The sequence below is a fragment of the Pseudopipra pipra genome, chromosome 12 (assembly GCF_036250125.1).
Source record: "Pseudopipra pipra isolate bDixPip1 chromosome 12, bDixPip1.hap1, whole genome shotgun sequence".
Taxonomy (NCBI): Eukaryota; Metazoa; Chordata; class Aves; order Passeriformes; family Pipridae; genus Pseudopipra; species Pseudopipra pipra.
In genome coordinates, this window is record NC_087560.1 from 13,631,995 (window position 1) to 13,646,129 (window position 14,135).

The window sequence follows — 14,135 nt, forward strand, 5'->3', positions numbered from 1 at the left end:
GTGCAGGGCGGAGGCAGGGGGTGCTGGAGGGGTGCAGAGGCTGCAGGATGGGTGCTGGATGGGTGCAGGATGGATACAGAGTGGTTCCAGGATAGATCCAGGATGGGTGCTGGGTGGGTTCAGGGGATGCAGGATGAGTGCAAGGGGTGCAGGATGGTCCAGGATGGGTCCAGGGTGGTTCCAGGGTGGGTCCAGGATGGGTGCTGTGGGTGGAGGGTGGATCCAGGATAGTTCCAGAATGGGTGCTGTGGGTTCTGGGGGTGCAGGATGGTTCCAGGATGGTTCCAGGATGGTTGCTGTGCATTCTGGGGGTGCCCGGAGCAGCGCTTCCTCCCGCCGCCAGGGGGCGCTCTCAGCCGCGCGCAGCCGATCTGGCCCGGCCGCCTCCCCTCTCTGTCCCGCGGCCGGAAGCGGAAGTGGCCGCACCGCCCTCCTGCCGCTGTGCGGTGGCGGAAAGATGGCGGCGACCATGGCGTAAGGGGACCCGGCGCGGCCCCGGCGGTGAGCGCGGCCGCGGCCTCCCCCGGGCCCTCAGCCGGGTCCCCCGTGTCCCCTCAACCCCCAGCCTAGCAGGAGAACTGCTGGGAGCCTCGCGCCGTTCAGCGGGCGGACCCGCGGCAGCCCCCGGGCTTCCCCTGGAGCTCAGTCCCTGCACGGCCCCGGAGGACCGGGGCTCCCCGCTCCCCCCTCGGCAGGCGGGCCCGGGCACATTGCGGTGACTCCTTCTGTGCCCCCTCGCCCCCAGTTTCTCGTGCTTGCCATTTATCAGGTCTGCGGATTATCCCTGGCTCCCTGGGCTCCCTCCATTCCCTTGGTGTCCACCTGTGCCTGCCCCTCTTCCTGACTCTCTCCCGGTGCCCCGCTGTGTGTCTCTTTTCAGCAGACAGACTTGCAGGTACCACCACTCCTCAGTGCACTGGGGGCACCTCTGGGCTCCCCTTGATTTCCTGGTGCCTCCCGCTGAGATCTCTCTCCCAGTTTCTCCCCCTGCTCCCAGTGCTCTCCTGTGTTATCTCCCCACTCCCAAAGTCCAACCTGCCCCTTTTAGCCACCCCCTTGGGGTGCTGTGGGTCCATGTGAGCAGGTCCCCTGAATTCCACCCCGTGTGGTCCCAGAGCTCGCGTGCTGTTCCCCAGAGGGAGAGGATGAGGTAGAGCCCTGACCATGGACCATGAGGCCCCCACAATCCGGCCCCGGCGCATCCAGAACCAGAACGTCATCCACCGCCTGGAGCGCCGCCGGATCAGCTCCGGCAAGGCTGGCACCCACTGGCACCAGGTCCGTGTCTTCCACCAGAATGTCTTCCCCAACTTCACCGTGGTCAACGTGGAGAAGCCGCCCTGCTTCCTGCGCAAGTTCTCCCCCGATGGCCGCTACTTCATCGCCTTCTCCTCCGACCAGACCTCCCTGGAGATCTACGAGTACCAGGGCTGCCAGGCGGCTGAGGACCTGCTGCAGGGCTACGAAGGGGAGATCCTGGCCAATGGCAATGACCAGCGGTCCGTCAACATCCGTGGGCGGCTCTTCGAGCGCTTCTTTGTGCTGCTGCACATCACCAACGTGGCCTCCAACGGGGAGCACCTGAACCGTGAGTGCAGCCTGTTCACGGACGACTGCCGGTACGTGATCGTGGGCTCGGCCGCCTACCTGCCCGAGGAGCCGCACCCGCCCTTCTTCGAGGTGTATCGCAACAGCGAGTCCGTGACCCCCAACCCGCGCTCCCCGCTCGAGGATTACTCCCTGCACATCATCGACCTCCACACGGGCCGGCTGTGCGACACGCGCACCTTCAAGTGCGACAAGGTCATCCTGTCCCACAACCAGGGGCTGTACCTCTACAAGAACATCCTGGCCATCCTCTCCGTGCAGCAGCAGACCATCCACGTCTTCCAGGTGACACCCGAGGGGACGTTCATCGACGTGCGGACCATCGGCCGCTTCTGCTACGAGGATGATCTCCTGACCCTGTCTGCGGTGTATCCCGAGGTGCAGCGGGACTCACAGACAGGGATGGCCAACCCCTACAAAGAGCCCTTCATAAACTCCCTGAAGCACAGGCTGCTGGTGTACCTGTGGAGGAGGGCTGAGCAGGATGGAAGCGCTATAGCAAAGAGAAGGTTCTTCCAGTACTTTGACCAGCTGAGGCAGCTCCGCATGTGGAAGATGCAGCTCCTGGATGAGAACCATCTCTTTATCAAATACACCAGTGAGGACGTGGTCACGCTGCGGGTGACGGATCCTTCCCAGGTATAGAATCACAGAATGGTTTGGGTTGGGAGGGGCCTTAAAGATCATCTAATTCCAACTCCACTGCCATGGGCAGGGAAACCTTCCACTAGACTAGGTTGCTCAGGTACTGCCTCTGTCCTCAGGCTGCTCATTGCTTTGGGGCAAGTGCTCAAGCAGTACAATGCTTGTTTCTTAGCTGAGCCTGTGAATGTTGTTTAGGATCCCCAGGACTTTGTTCTTACGAGAACATTTGATGCCTCTAATATTAAATAACTTTTGTGTCTTTTATTTGCATAATTTCATCTCTTCCTTCTCAGCTGAAAAATGAGAGAGAAAAGATCTGACATGCTTAGTGAGTTCCCTTTCTCCAGGGTTTGTTCCCCATACTCATAGATGCTGTAGAACCCTCTTTCCCTTCCAGATACCCAGCTGAATTTATTTTTAGCTGATATTTCATAAAGTCCACTTAAAGTGTAGAGGTAGTCTCTCCCTTTTCTCATGTATCTTCAAGCACATTTTTCAGATATAATAGTCTTTTTTTCCCCTGTAGAATTACCTTTTCTGTTCTGCCTGCATACTTACTCTTTCAAGCTTCAGTGAGAGACAGTATTTATGATCTCTCCAAATTGGAGTAGCAGCTCTTAGATCTGGCTAATGTGCCAATTGCTTCTCCTTTCAGTTTAGTACTAAAGAAGTGGAATTACAGCAAATGTAGCTCAGTCAGTGCTGTGTCTCTCCAGACGTTTCACCACCCTGCAGGTTGATCATCTCTTTTCACTGCTGTTTAAGTGGTGGCCACATTTGGAGCTCTGTGAAACAGAGATTTTTTTTAAGCCAGTTTTTATTACTTTAACAAGCTTGGTTTTTATTCTGTTGAAAGTATTTAGCAAGAATTTGTAATAAATCTCCAGTACAGCATGTAGTTCTGATTGTTCCCCAGATGTTTGTTTTCCTCTCATACCCTTCCCTTCCACCAGGACATAGATCACAGAAGAAATAGACAGTAGCTCTTAGCTTGTTGCCTTAGTCTGATTCTCCCTGGAAGATGACTCTGATTTGTTTTATTTTTTCTCTTCTTTGGTGTTTGTTTGGGGAAGTTGCTTTGGTAGGAAATAGGAAAGGCTTAATCTAGTCCACTTTGCTCGTTGATGTAAAACTGAACATCTGCCTCAGAGACATTAAAGCTCTGTGGAAGTGGCCTGCAGCGTTCTGCTTGTTGCTGGTGTCTGGAATGAGCTCCTGACCCTGATGTAGATATTTGTGGCAGGCTCAGCTCAGCGCTCCGCTGTGGTTACTGGGGCTTTTGTGCCTGGTTTGCTGCAGGGAGCTCTCAACTCTCTTCACCCGGGGGTTACTTTAAGATGCAGGCTGTGGTTGGTTTAGCCTCAGGTGCTGGCTTTTATGCTGAAGGAAAAGCGTCTCATTTCTCAGTTCTTCAGGAGATAATACCAGATGTGGAGCAGACTCTGCAGACCTTCCTGAGCGTAGGCGTTGTGTTAGGGCTTCCTGAAGAAAACTTGGCTCTCAAAATACCTACAGCTCTGATTTTTCTTTCATCTATCAGACAAGGAACATAAAGTTTCATCCAATTTCAGGCTCCTCTCTACTCTCTGGCTTCTCTGCCAAGAAGGTTGAGGAGTCACTGTTTATACTTGTGGGTTGCGTGTTTTTTGTCTGGGTCTGCACCGAATCCTTTGAGATGTGCTGTGCATATGTAGCTTGGGGGTTGTTGTTGCTATTCCAGGCTTCTGTTGATAGACTTGACAGCTTTGCTGCGTGATTTCTGTGACACTCAGCTGCTGCCTCTCATGCTGTGATGATGTTTTGCTGGTGTTACAGGTGCTGCTAAAAAGCAGGGAGGGTAGTTTCTCTGCTCAGGGACATCCTGTAGATGCGTCTGTATGTTAACCTGGCCAAGGAACTTTTTTTATTTAAGGTAGGAGGGTACTCCCTATAGTCTCCAGTGATTTAAATAGTGTTTCCTTCTGCTGTCTCCTCTTATTTTCTCTCTGCTCCAACCCTTTATTTCAGAAGGGCTTCCCTTTCCTTAGGCAGCAGTCTAGTGAGTAACCTCATCTAGCACACTTCATTTTGACATGTGGGGGCTGGATTGTATTATCACAGTTTATTTTGGGGCTGTAAAACAAACAAACCTTGTGATATTTGGGGGTGGGTGGGGTGGGCAGAGTGCCTGCCGTCATCCCTGAGCATTGTTTTTGGGAGCAGGAGGTGAAGCATTTAGAAGTTACCTCTTGACAGAAGATTAATCAGGCACGTGCATACACCACGGGAATTTGTTACTTCTGAAGTGGGGGCAGGTTCTTATTTGGGGTGCCAATGTGTCTAATGAAAGCTACTTTTAATGACCAAGAATTAAATCTGCCCTTTCCCAATGGAACGGGAACGTCATCTCCCTTTGATGTAGCTGTGCTGACACAATGTCACCTTTTTCCCAGCTTCGTGTCAGGAAACATTGCCATTGCCAAATCCACAGTGTAATACAAGGGCCTTCTTGCACAAGAATGTCAGCACTAAAAAGAAGTCATTAATGTCTTTCAGTTTTTCATTTCTGTGCTGGCAGGGTACCTGGAGGGGACAACTTTTTGTGGGCAGTGATATAGCACATAGTACACTAAAAAGGCTCATCTCTCTGTGATGCAAATATTAAGAAGGGGAAGGATATAATGTCTCTAGGGAGAAGAAAAAAAATTTATGGCCAGCTAGCACTGGATCTAAAATCATTTTGTCAGCAGGAATGAAAATTAAATTTGGCACTTGAGAAAGTGTTTTGGATTTGGTGGAGGGGACAGAGAGGAAGAGAAAACAGAACTATTGCATCAGTTGGAGTTAAAAAATGGGAAGCCCATTAAGTTTTCTTAATCACAGTTAAGAGGTGGATAATTTGGTACATGTTGAATAGGAGAATATGGATTAGCATAAGGATGTGGGATTCTCCTGCGCTGTGGAGAAATTTGGATAGGGTCCATGGTGTGATGTGGGGAGAAGGAAGGGAGACCTTCCCCTCCATGCTCTCCTGGGTAACCACTGCCTCTGCCTCTCTCCCCAGCCCTCGTTCTTCGTCGTGTACAACATGGTGACCACGGAGGTTATCGCCGTGTTCGAGAACACGTCCGACGAGCTGCTGGAGCTGTTTGAGAACTTCTGTGACCTCTTCAGGAATGCCACCCTGCACAGTGAGGCTGTCCAGTTCCCCTGCTCAGCTTCCAGCAACAACTTTGCCAGGCAGATCCAGCGCCGGTGAGCCATTTGGAGCATGCTTTATACCGTATAGACACACGCTCACCCCCGTCCGCTGAAGGCCAGTATCAAATAACAAATAACTTTGTCCCCTTTGCAGGGTGATGTAAGGGGCAGGCTCATACATGGTTCACCTTGCAGCCTCATGCATTTGCTTTTATATTCCACAGCATCTGCCTTGCTAGAGAATTGCCACAAAGCAGTGGGGATCTGGTGCTTAGAAGAAGGAAGAGGAATTTTGGGGGAAAGATGTTCCCATCTTTCCTTGAGTAATAACTCTTCTGGAGGTTATTAAAGTGTTACTGCCCAGTAGCCTTGGTCCCTGAAGATATGATTTGTCAAGATGCTGGCGTCATCTAGTTGGATGTATTTTGCCAAGTGATGTTCTCTGAATTTAGTGTGTATCAAACTCTGTTCTGTAGCATTTTCCTCAACATCAGTGACAAGCTTGTGGTTCTCATCAAAGAGTGCTAAGAGAAAGGAAACTCATCTGCTTAGACCTATTGTGAAAGCTGAGCAAAATACCAAAATAACCTGGCTTTCTAGAATGTGCTTTAACAGTCAAACATGATTTTAATGAGGCAGAGTGCGTTATTTCTTTTGGAATATATTTTTATGTGACTCAGGGTGTTTTGTTCTTTCAGTGACTTGTTTCACATCATCCAAAGTACTTGGCATTCACTTATGGGCATTAAGCTTCTGTTGATTTTAGGTTGATGTCACAGAAATGTGACGAAGTTGACTATGTCTGTAACTTTCTAGAGCTGCCTGTCAGGAAATCTGTAATGCTTAATGGAAGAGAGAATGAGAGGACTCACCAGAGACTCTTGAAGAACAACTCCTGCTTTGTGTTAAAGTAGAGAGGCAAATCTTTTCATTATCTTGGGTATAAGGGAGAGTTGTAACTTCCACAGCAAAGTATCATTGAGTATAATCTAGAGTGAGCTGGCTTTTGGCTGAGCATTTCTGGTTAAATGGAAGTGTTTTACCCTCCTTGATGTCTGACATCCCTGCAGCTGATCTGACTGTTCTTGCACATGGAAAACTTAAAATTTTGTTTGGAAAGAGAAATCCAGCCTGTGTTAATGTCTCCCCCAGGAAGAACTTTCAGCTCACTGTAGTTTCTGAAGAGCTTTGTGCTTCTTGTCAAGGTTCTTCCTCATCTAAGGTTTCTCCCTTAAAACACAGGAGAGGGGGATTCTCAAGTCAACATTAATAGCTCAGCCGTTACTGTGAAACCCTGTGGCTTTTGCTTATACTGTTTCCCAGCTTCATGGTAAAACTTGGACTGACTGATAAGCTGCTAATCCATCTCTCCCTGTTTCTGATCCTGTTCATTTCCTGTACTGCAGAGCAGCTGGGGCCAGACCTGGCTAGGCACAGTCTTCTTCTTCTGTCAGTTTGGACTTTGAGGGCAGAAACAGTAATGAGGAGGGAGGATAAAAAGGTCACCAGAACTGGCTGATGCTTGAATCACTGTGATACATCTTTGGAAGTGAGCTGGTTTGGTTCTTTGCTGCTGTTTTCTTTCGCTAATTGTTTCCCTCCTTAGTTTATTTAAGCTGTGCTGTTCACCTGTGGCCTTTGTGAACAAAAGGTGTCTCTGGGTTTGCTGCAGGTTCAAGGACACGATCGTGAACGCCAAGTACGGAGGGCACACGGAGGCCGTGCGGCGGCTGCTGGGGCAGCTCCCGATCAGCGCCCAGTCCTACAGCGGCAGCCCCTACCTCGACCTCTCCCTGTTCAGCTACGATGACAAGTGGGTGTCAGTCATGGAGCGGCCCAAGACCTGTGGTGATCACCCCATAAGGTATGGGACAGGCCAAGAAGCTGAATGTGAGGGGAGCAGGGCGAGAGTCATCCTAAATCGCCTCTGCCACATGGCATCACATGTGAAGAAGAGGGAGTAGATCAAGGCCTTTTGCTTAGGAAATCCTTTCACCAGAGTGTTTATTTCAGCAGTCCCACAAAGCTTGGCCTCTCTCCTTTGCAGTAACTCATGTGTATGGGAGGCTTCTTCAAGTTTTTCACTGTGCTGCACTGGGGAAGGTTTGAGTAGTGAAGCCTGACCTTTTCCGTATGAATGGTCTTGTTCATCCTCCTCTTCTTGCAGTGCTGTTGTTGTGTTTGGGTTGCAGAGTCATACAGTTCTGGATGCCTGCTTTCCTATGCTGGAAGGATCCTTTTTGAGCACGTGGGTTTAGCTGGCAAGGATTATCTGGTTTGTCTTGTGAATAAAGTAGTGGCTGGGTTAGGTGTTACTCAGAATGCTTGTGGTATTGATTTAGCTGTTTTCAGACTTCCCTTGTTTACAGTTCTCACCCTGAGAGCTGCACTTCTCCTCATACACCCCTTCTCTCTGTGCACTGTAGGAAATTTCTGTCTGTAGTAGGAGCTTTAGCCAGGTCCGAGGGCCATTCAGTGCCTCTCCTGTCTGAGTCTTTGATGTTGGCAGTCTGAGCTTGGGAATAAGGAGGTTTGCAACGCTTCTTGCAGAAACACCAGGACTGTTTATTTCTTTTTGTTGGCTGCAGCCATGGCTGCAAGCAATAGTGGTTAAAAATCCAACATCTCTGGCCTGAAAGGCTCAAAGAGGCTGAGTTCTCCAGACAGAATAGTCTTTCCACTCTCAGTACTGCAGAAGCAAACCTATGCTCTGAAAACAAAGAGAGCCTTCAGTGCCTGAGTGCTTTGTTTAGTGACTGCACACATGTTGGGGGCTTGGGCAGCCTAGGGAGATCATTCTGGCCAGCTTCCCAACTTTGTTTTCATCAATTCATTCTCAAAAAGTGTTTTCATATCTCCCCTGGCCCTGACTCAGGTGGCAGGGAACTTCTGATTATTCCTGCGCTCTCAATTCCCAAATTATGTATATTTAATTGATTTTTCTGCCTGTATGATTTGGTTTGATCTCCAGCTTCCGTGCTATCTGCAGAGAAAGCCTGCCCTTTTCCCCCTTGTCATGCTTGACGTTGGGAAATCTTGCAGGGTGGCAGTTGTCTGCCAGCGCCAACCTGCGCCCGGCTCCTGCGGACAAAAGGGAGCAGAACCGCAGTCATTTGCTGCGGTGGAGTCTTTGTAGTAAACAAAGCCAAGTGCCACCTTCCCTCCCTCCCCTGAGCAAACCGGCATTTCAGAGCCAGAGCTTTTAAAGCTCAAAGCTGTGCAGAGTCAATTAGGACTTGAATAGAGCCTCGGAGCAGTGGGGCTCCTGGTTTTTGGAAAGCAAGCAGAAGATGAGGCGCTAACCTTAACCATTCAATAGCTCAAATAGTGCTGCTGTGGTTCTCACATGCAAAACAAAGGGATTAATAAAATAATGCCAGCTGCCTGTTGTGGGTAGAGGGCTTGGAAATGAAGGACCACAGGATTTGTAATGTAAGTCCTGTAATTGTCTGGAATGGAAAACCCTTCAGCAGTTAAGGGTGTTATAATCTGTGTGCAGTTTTCTGGCACAGTGTGTGAGCTAGGAAGGCCTCCAGACCTTTTCCACATCCATTCAGCACTTCTGTGCACTGTGTCCTTTTAACCCTTAGTGCCTTTCTGCATCCCGGAAGGTTCAGCTCTCAACTCTGCCTACTTGAGAGACCAGTGGTTGTTTGCTCTCAGGCTGGAAGGACTTTAGGTTCCCCATCACCACTGCCTTCCAGTCTCTTTTCAGGAGGCTTGAAGAGAAATTCAGTGGGTGAAATGATGGCACTTGTGAGGAAGAGGCTCTAACACACTCTACCTATAGCAGGGGGTCTCTAAAATCCATCTAGATGGCTAATAAGGAGCCATTTAACAGAAGAATTGGTCTGCAGATAAATCTTCCATTTTCCTACAGTTTGAAAAGGCTGGTCTTGCTGTTTCTGTTGACATACAATTTTATATTGCAGTGCCTAATTTATCCCCAGAGTGAGAGCCCATGGAAATGGCCTCTGATTGCAGAGCACTTTTAAAAATACATTTAAAAATACCAAACTGAGCACATCTTTTAGATTACAGGGAGCTTCATCTTGAGTAGTAAATTGTTGTGAATTGGGAGAGAGAGGAACAGATGGGGGACTGTGATTTATTTAAAGAATGACCCTCTGCATACCCAGCCTTGTGTAGGAGGGAAAGGGCTTTTTGAAAAGCCAAATACCAAGATTGTGATTCTCTTGCTGGGTTCTTGTGTGCAATTTTCAGGCAGGGCTGGCTGGCAGTTTGATTCAGAGGAAGGGAGACGAGAGTGGCCCTCCAGGAAGAACATGAGGTTCTCAATAGGCTGTGTTGTTAAAATGTGGAGTATGTCTGCTCCTGAAACAGCGTATCTGTCATCAGCCATTCTTCCAGACTGAGAGCTGAGCGCATTGTGTTGCTGGCGGGGGGCAGATGTGCTCCAAGATTAAAAGCATTCTTTGAGTTAAAACCAGAGGAAAATGCAAAATACCCACATATACTAAGTGTTGGTGGAAAAGGAAGCAGCTGTGGGGCAAAATGGCAATTCTGTGCTCAAAATTGGAAGAACTCTAATGAAAATAGTCTACCGAACTGAGACAACTTCAGGGTAAGGATTTAACTTAAGAGTCCAGCTAATTTGTGAAGGTACCACATCCAGAAACCTCCTTCAAAATCTTGGGGAGTGTGGGACCGTCGCAGAGAATCCCATGTTCCTACAGCAGCAGAGGACAGTGGCGTTACCTGGGCTTATGTCGGTTACACACTGTGTGCAGAGAAGGTTCAAGAAGCAAAGAGCTTCCCCAGACACCCCTCTCTTCAGCACTGTTTGCCTTGTCCCCTTGGCAGTATTTGCTGTGTGTTGGAGCTGTGTTCCAGAACTCACCTGTCTGGAGACACACATGAGCTTGACCCATAGGCAGGTGTGTGACAGCAGAAGGATGTTAGGTTTACTTTGACCTCTGCCCTTGCTTTGATTGTGGAATCCAATCCACCAGGTTCTTCCTGCCCAGCCTATCTCATTAATGCTTTTTTGATGGAAATATAAAAGGAACTGCAAAGCCTTGCTTGAGCTGTGCAGTACAACTTGGCACCCTTGAGCAGGATTGGATCAAGTTTCTTCAGCTGAACAGGGAGGTAGCAAGGCACAAGAACAGCAGTGTAAAGCCTTCCCTGGCAGCACCAGGAGGGGGAAGGGGTAGCCTTACACTCTCAGTGAAGGCCATTGCTAAGAGAAGTAAGCTCAGTTCTATATGATAAATCTGCCTTAGGGATCAAGGGGAGCAGCTTGCATTAAGAGAGGATGGAGAGCCAGCACAGGTGGGGTCTGAACCAAACTTACTCCCCCTTGTGAAATCAGCTTTGTCCACCAAAATGACAGGCAGAGTTCTTTCACTTCTAATACTAAAATGAAGTGAAGCTTTTCTAGACAGTAGAAAACAACTGCCCCAGGAGGGACTTTTCTGCATAGCCAAGAGCCCGACACCCAGCTGAGGACCTCCTGCCCCTGAGGGAGTACCAGAGATGGAACAAGGCACTCTGTGTGTGAAGAGCCCAGATGGCAAAGTCAATAGTCAGGAACAGCCATAATTGACTTTCTCTTCCTTTCAGATTTTACGCTCGTGATTCTGGCCTCCTGAAGTTTGAGATCCAGGCGGGACTCCTGGGGCGGCCCATCAATCACACCGTGCGGCGCCTGGTCGCGTTCACCTTCCACCCCTTCGAGCCCTTTGCCATCTCGGTGCAGCGCACCAACGCCGAGTACGTGGTGAACTTCCACATGAGGCACAGCTGCACATAGTGGGCCTCACCAGCTGCTCTCCTTGGGTCCGGGCCTCTGCCGCAGACGCTCCAAAGCCAGACACTCACACCTTCTGGGAAACCAAACCATCGCTCGTGTCGAGAAACCTGACCAGGGAGCTCCTGCCGGTGGCATCTCATGGGGCGCTCAGCTGAGGAAAGCTGATCTGCTCCAGTTAAGGGTGTGGATGTTTCTCCTGATCCTGATTGTACTGTGGGGGTCCCACTGCATTAAGCGCTGCTGTCCTTCCCTATCCCTGTGGATGAACAAAGTGTAGCTGAGGTTTCCTTTCCTGGTTTGCCAGAGGCATGTCCATTTTCTATCCTGCTGTAAGACTTGGGGTGGCAGAGACAGGGCTTTGCATTGCACCTGTGGAGCGCTCCCTTCTGCACTGGTGCTCTCTTACTTTGTTGCACAAACAGCCTGTCATGGGGGAATGGATGGGAGCCCTGGGGAAGGCTTGGGTACAGCTACCCCTGTTTGTATCTTCAGTATTGCTAGGGAAACGAGATCCTGCTGTCAATCCACACATTCTACTCATGTGATTTTGATATGCAAGAGGTCAGGAAAAAAGGTGTGAGAAATCACTACAACTGAGAGACATGAGGTGTGTTCCTGACTCTTATGCAAGTCACTCAATCTTTGTGCCTTAGTATCTGTAAAAGCTCCTAAATGCGAGATGATGTGTTAATACCAGCAAGCCAGGGCAGCTGGTTGTGTCTCTAACGCACAAGGAGGTGGCTGCAGAAGGAAGATGGGTGGCTGGGAAGGGGGGAGCAACAATAGCTCCTTGGTCACGTTAGAAGGACTTTTCTGCAGCATGGGGTGAATCCTCATGGCCATCTGCAGTTCTGCTGCTGGGGAGAGAGGAGACTGCTGGCACCCCCAGGTGTGTTGGAGTATGAGCATGGAAAATTAGTAGCATTTGAGTTTGCCCAGGAAGGAGGGAGGAGACCTGAATTAATGTTCAGTGCTTCAGGTTTGCAGTTAGGAGATGAGCTTGTTGACTTAGGTTGCTTACCTCTCCCTGTTTGATACACTGTTCTCTGTGAGAACCCGAGTTGCTGTTCGCAGGCTTCAGAGCACAGCTGCCTTCTGTGTCGGGGCTGGCTGGACCACGGCAGTTTTTATGCTGCTGATAAATTAAGCTCCTGGGTGTAATTACCTGCCACCATGGACTGGTGAGGATGCTGGCCTGCCCTTCTCTCTTAAAAATGGAGTTTTTGGTTGTAGGCTAGTATTTGGGGGTTTTTGCACACAGGCTGTGTGCTGCCAGGCAGCACAACCATCTCAACATCACGAGGTGCTCTGTCAGAAGCTGGAGCCTGTTGTTGTCCCATTCCTATGGGAGGTACAGGGGAGGCATTAGAAAATTGGTGCTAATACACAGGAAACCCTTTAAAGGACCCTGTGGGTGTCTTGTTTGGACCAAAATGAGCTGTGGATGATGTGTTGTGGCCACATGCCTGTGAAGAGGAGTGTTGGAGTCAGCATTCATTTTGCTGGTAATGAACAGGAGAACTGTGGGTGTTGGTACCTGCTTATGGCATGAATGGTGGACCTCGAAATCGAGGGTTCCCTGCGGTCCTTGAATCAGCCTTTACTCTCTGCCTCATGGTACTTCTCTGCTCTCCTGGGCTTGCTAAACATATTTCTAGGGAAGACATTCCATTTCACCACTCTTTACCTGTTGTTTGCACTGTTGGTGTCTCAGGTCTGTCAGGAGTGATGGTGGGTCAGAACACTGCTAACAGGTGTCAGGCTGTGTGTGCTTTAGCTGCAGGTTCCTCTCCATCTAATAACACTATTTGTCAAGGTTTTAGATTTTTATCCTGTGATCTCTTCTTCAAACATTCAATTAAAGCTCCAAGTGGAGAATCGTTTGCACACTGTAGATCATGGATTTACCTCCTTCTGCACCATCTCACAGCTGTTCACACTTCAGTATGAGACTTTTTTTTTCTTTTCCAAAGCTTTCAGCAGCTCCATCTGAGACTGGGTTTACTTCTTGGTGTCACAGCCTCAGGAAGTCTGTCCTCACTAAAATAGCTCCATTTAGACTTTTTTTTCAGTGGCAAAAAATATAAACTACAGCATTTCTATAGTCGGGGCTTTTGCTAAATTCAGGCTGCCCTGTGTGAAGCAGAGTGTGTGGCACAAATTGTTGGACTTTGGGCTCAGAGACCAGAGATCTGTTCTTAGCTCTGCTATTAAATTGTTCTGTGGCTGGGGGCAAATCTCTTCCTGTTCCAGCTGGTGTTTTCTTCTCTGTAAATGAGGCCAAAAACATATTTTCAGCTTTTGTAAAACACTTTGAAATTCATGGATAAAAAGTGCTGGATAAGTGCTAAGTATTTTCTTATTATGTTTGCAGACAAACTGATCATTCTGGGTACTAATTGCCTTGGAGTAGTGTAGCAGATCCTCTGGTCTTGGCTGCTGCATTTTATATCTACAACAGAGTTAATTTTATTACAGAATTGTATGGAAAGAAAAGTCTCTCATGCTTGAAATTTTGATTCTTTTGTTTAAGAAACAAAAAGTGTGTGTGTGTGTGTGTGTGTGTGTGTGGTGGGGAGGGTGGGAGGAAAGGGGAGATATTTTCTACCTGATATTTTTCTTAGTTTAGGGTAAAGATTTGTTAGCAACACAAGACAAAAATGGAATAAACAGAATTTGCTTGAAGACTCTGATTTATTGTCTTTGTCTTCCAAAAACCTGAATGCTGCAAATGGGAATTCCTTTCCTAAGAAGAGGTGGCAGAGGTGTGTCTTGGACTATGCAGGCATATGACATGGGAGTTTGCTGCCTCTTCCTGGAATTTGGAGTACAAGTGTGCTCAAGAATGTTCCCACCTGAGGCTTTTCTGTAGTTCCTGCAGATTTTTCAAATTCTTGTCTACATGAACTAATGCTGGGAGGAATTA

The 14,135-nt window shown here is 48.8% G+C and overlaps 1 protein-coding gene across 3 annotated transcripts; it reads left to right on the forward strand.

The window, feature by feature from the left end:
- The first annotated feature begins 420 nt into the window (after window positions 1-420).
- On the forward strand, window positions 421-13,894 carry DET1 (DET1 partner of COP1 E3 ubiquitin ligase). 3 transcript variants are annotated; one of them, XM_064669015.1, is made up of 5 exons: window positions 422-895; window positions 1,139-2,247; window positions 5,297-5,487; window positions 7,106-7,297; window positions 11,020-13,894. In XM_064669015.1, exons 2-5 carry the CDS (start codon window positions 1,165-1,167, stop codon window positions 11,207-11,209), a joined length of 1,656 nt encoding a protein of 551 aa, XP_064525085.1. In that variant the 5' UTR covers window positions 422-895; window positions 1,139-1,164; the 3' UTR covers window positions 11,210-13,894. The 3 variants fall into 3 exon arrangements, with proteins under 3 accessions (XP_064525087.1, XP_064525085.1, XP_064525086.1); XM_064669016.1 differs by having other exon boundaries at window positions 454-501; XM_064669017.1 differs by lacking the exon at window positions 11,020-13,894 and adding an exon at window positions 7,601-7,749 and having other exon boundaries at window positions 421-2,247.
- The last annotated feature ends 241 nt before the right edge of the window (window positions 13,895-14,135 follow it).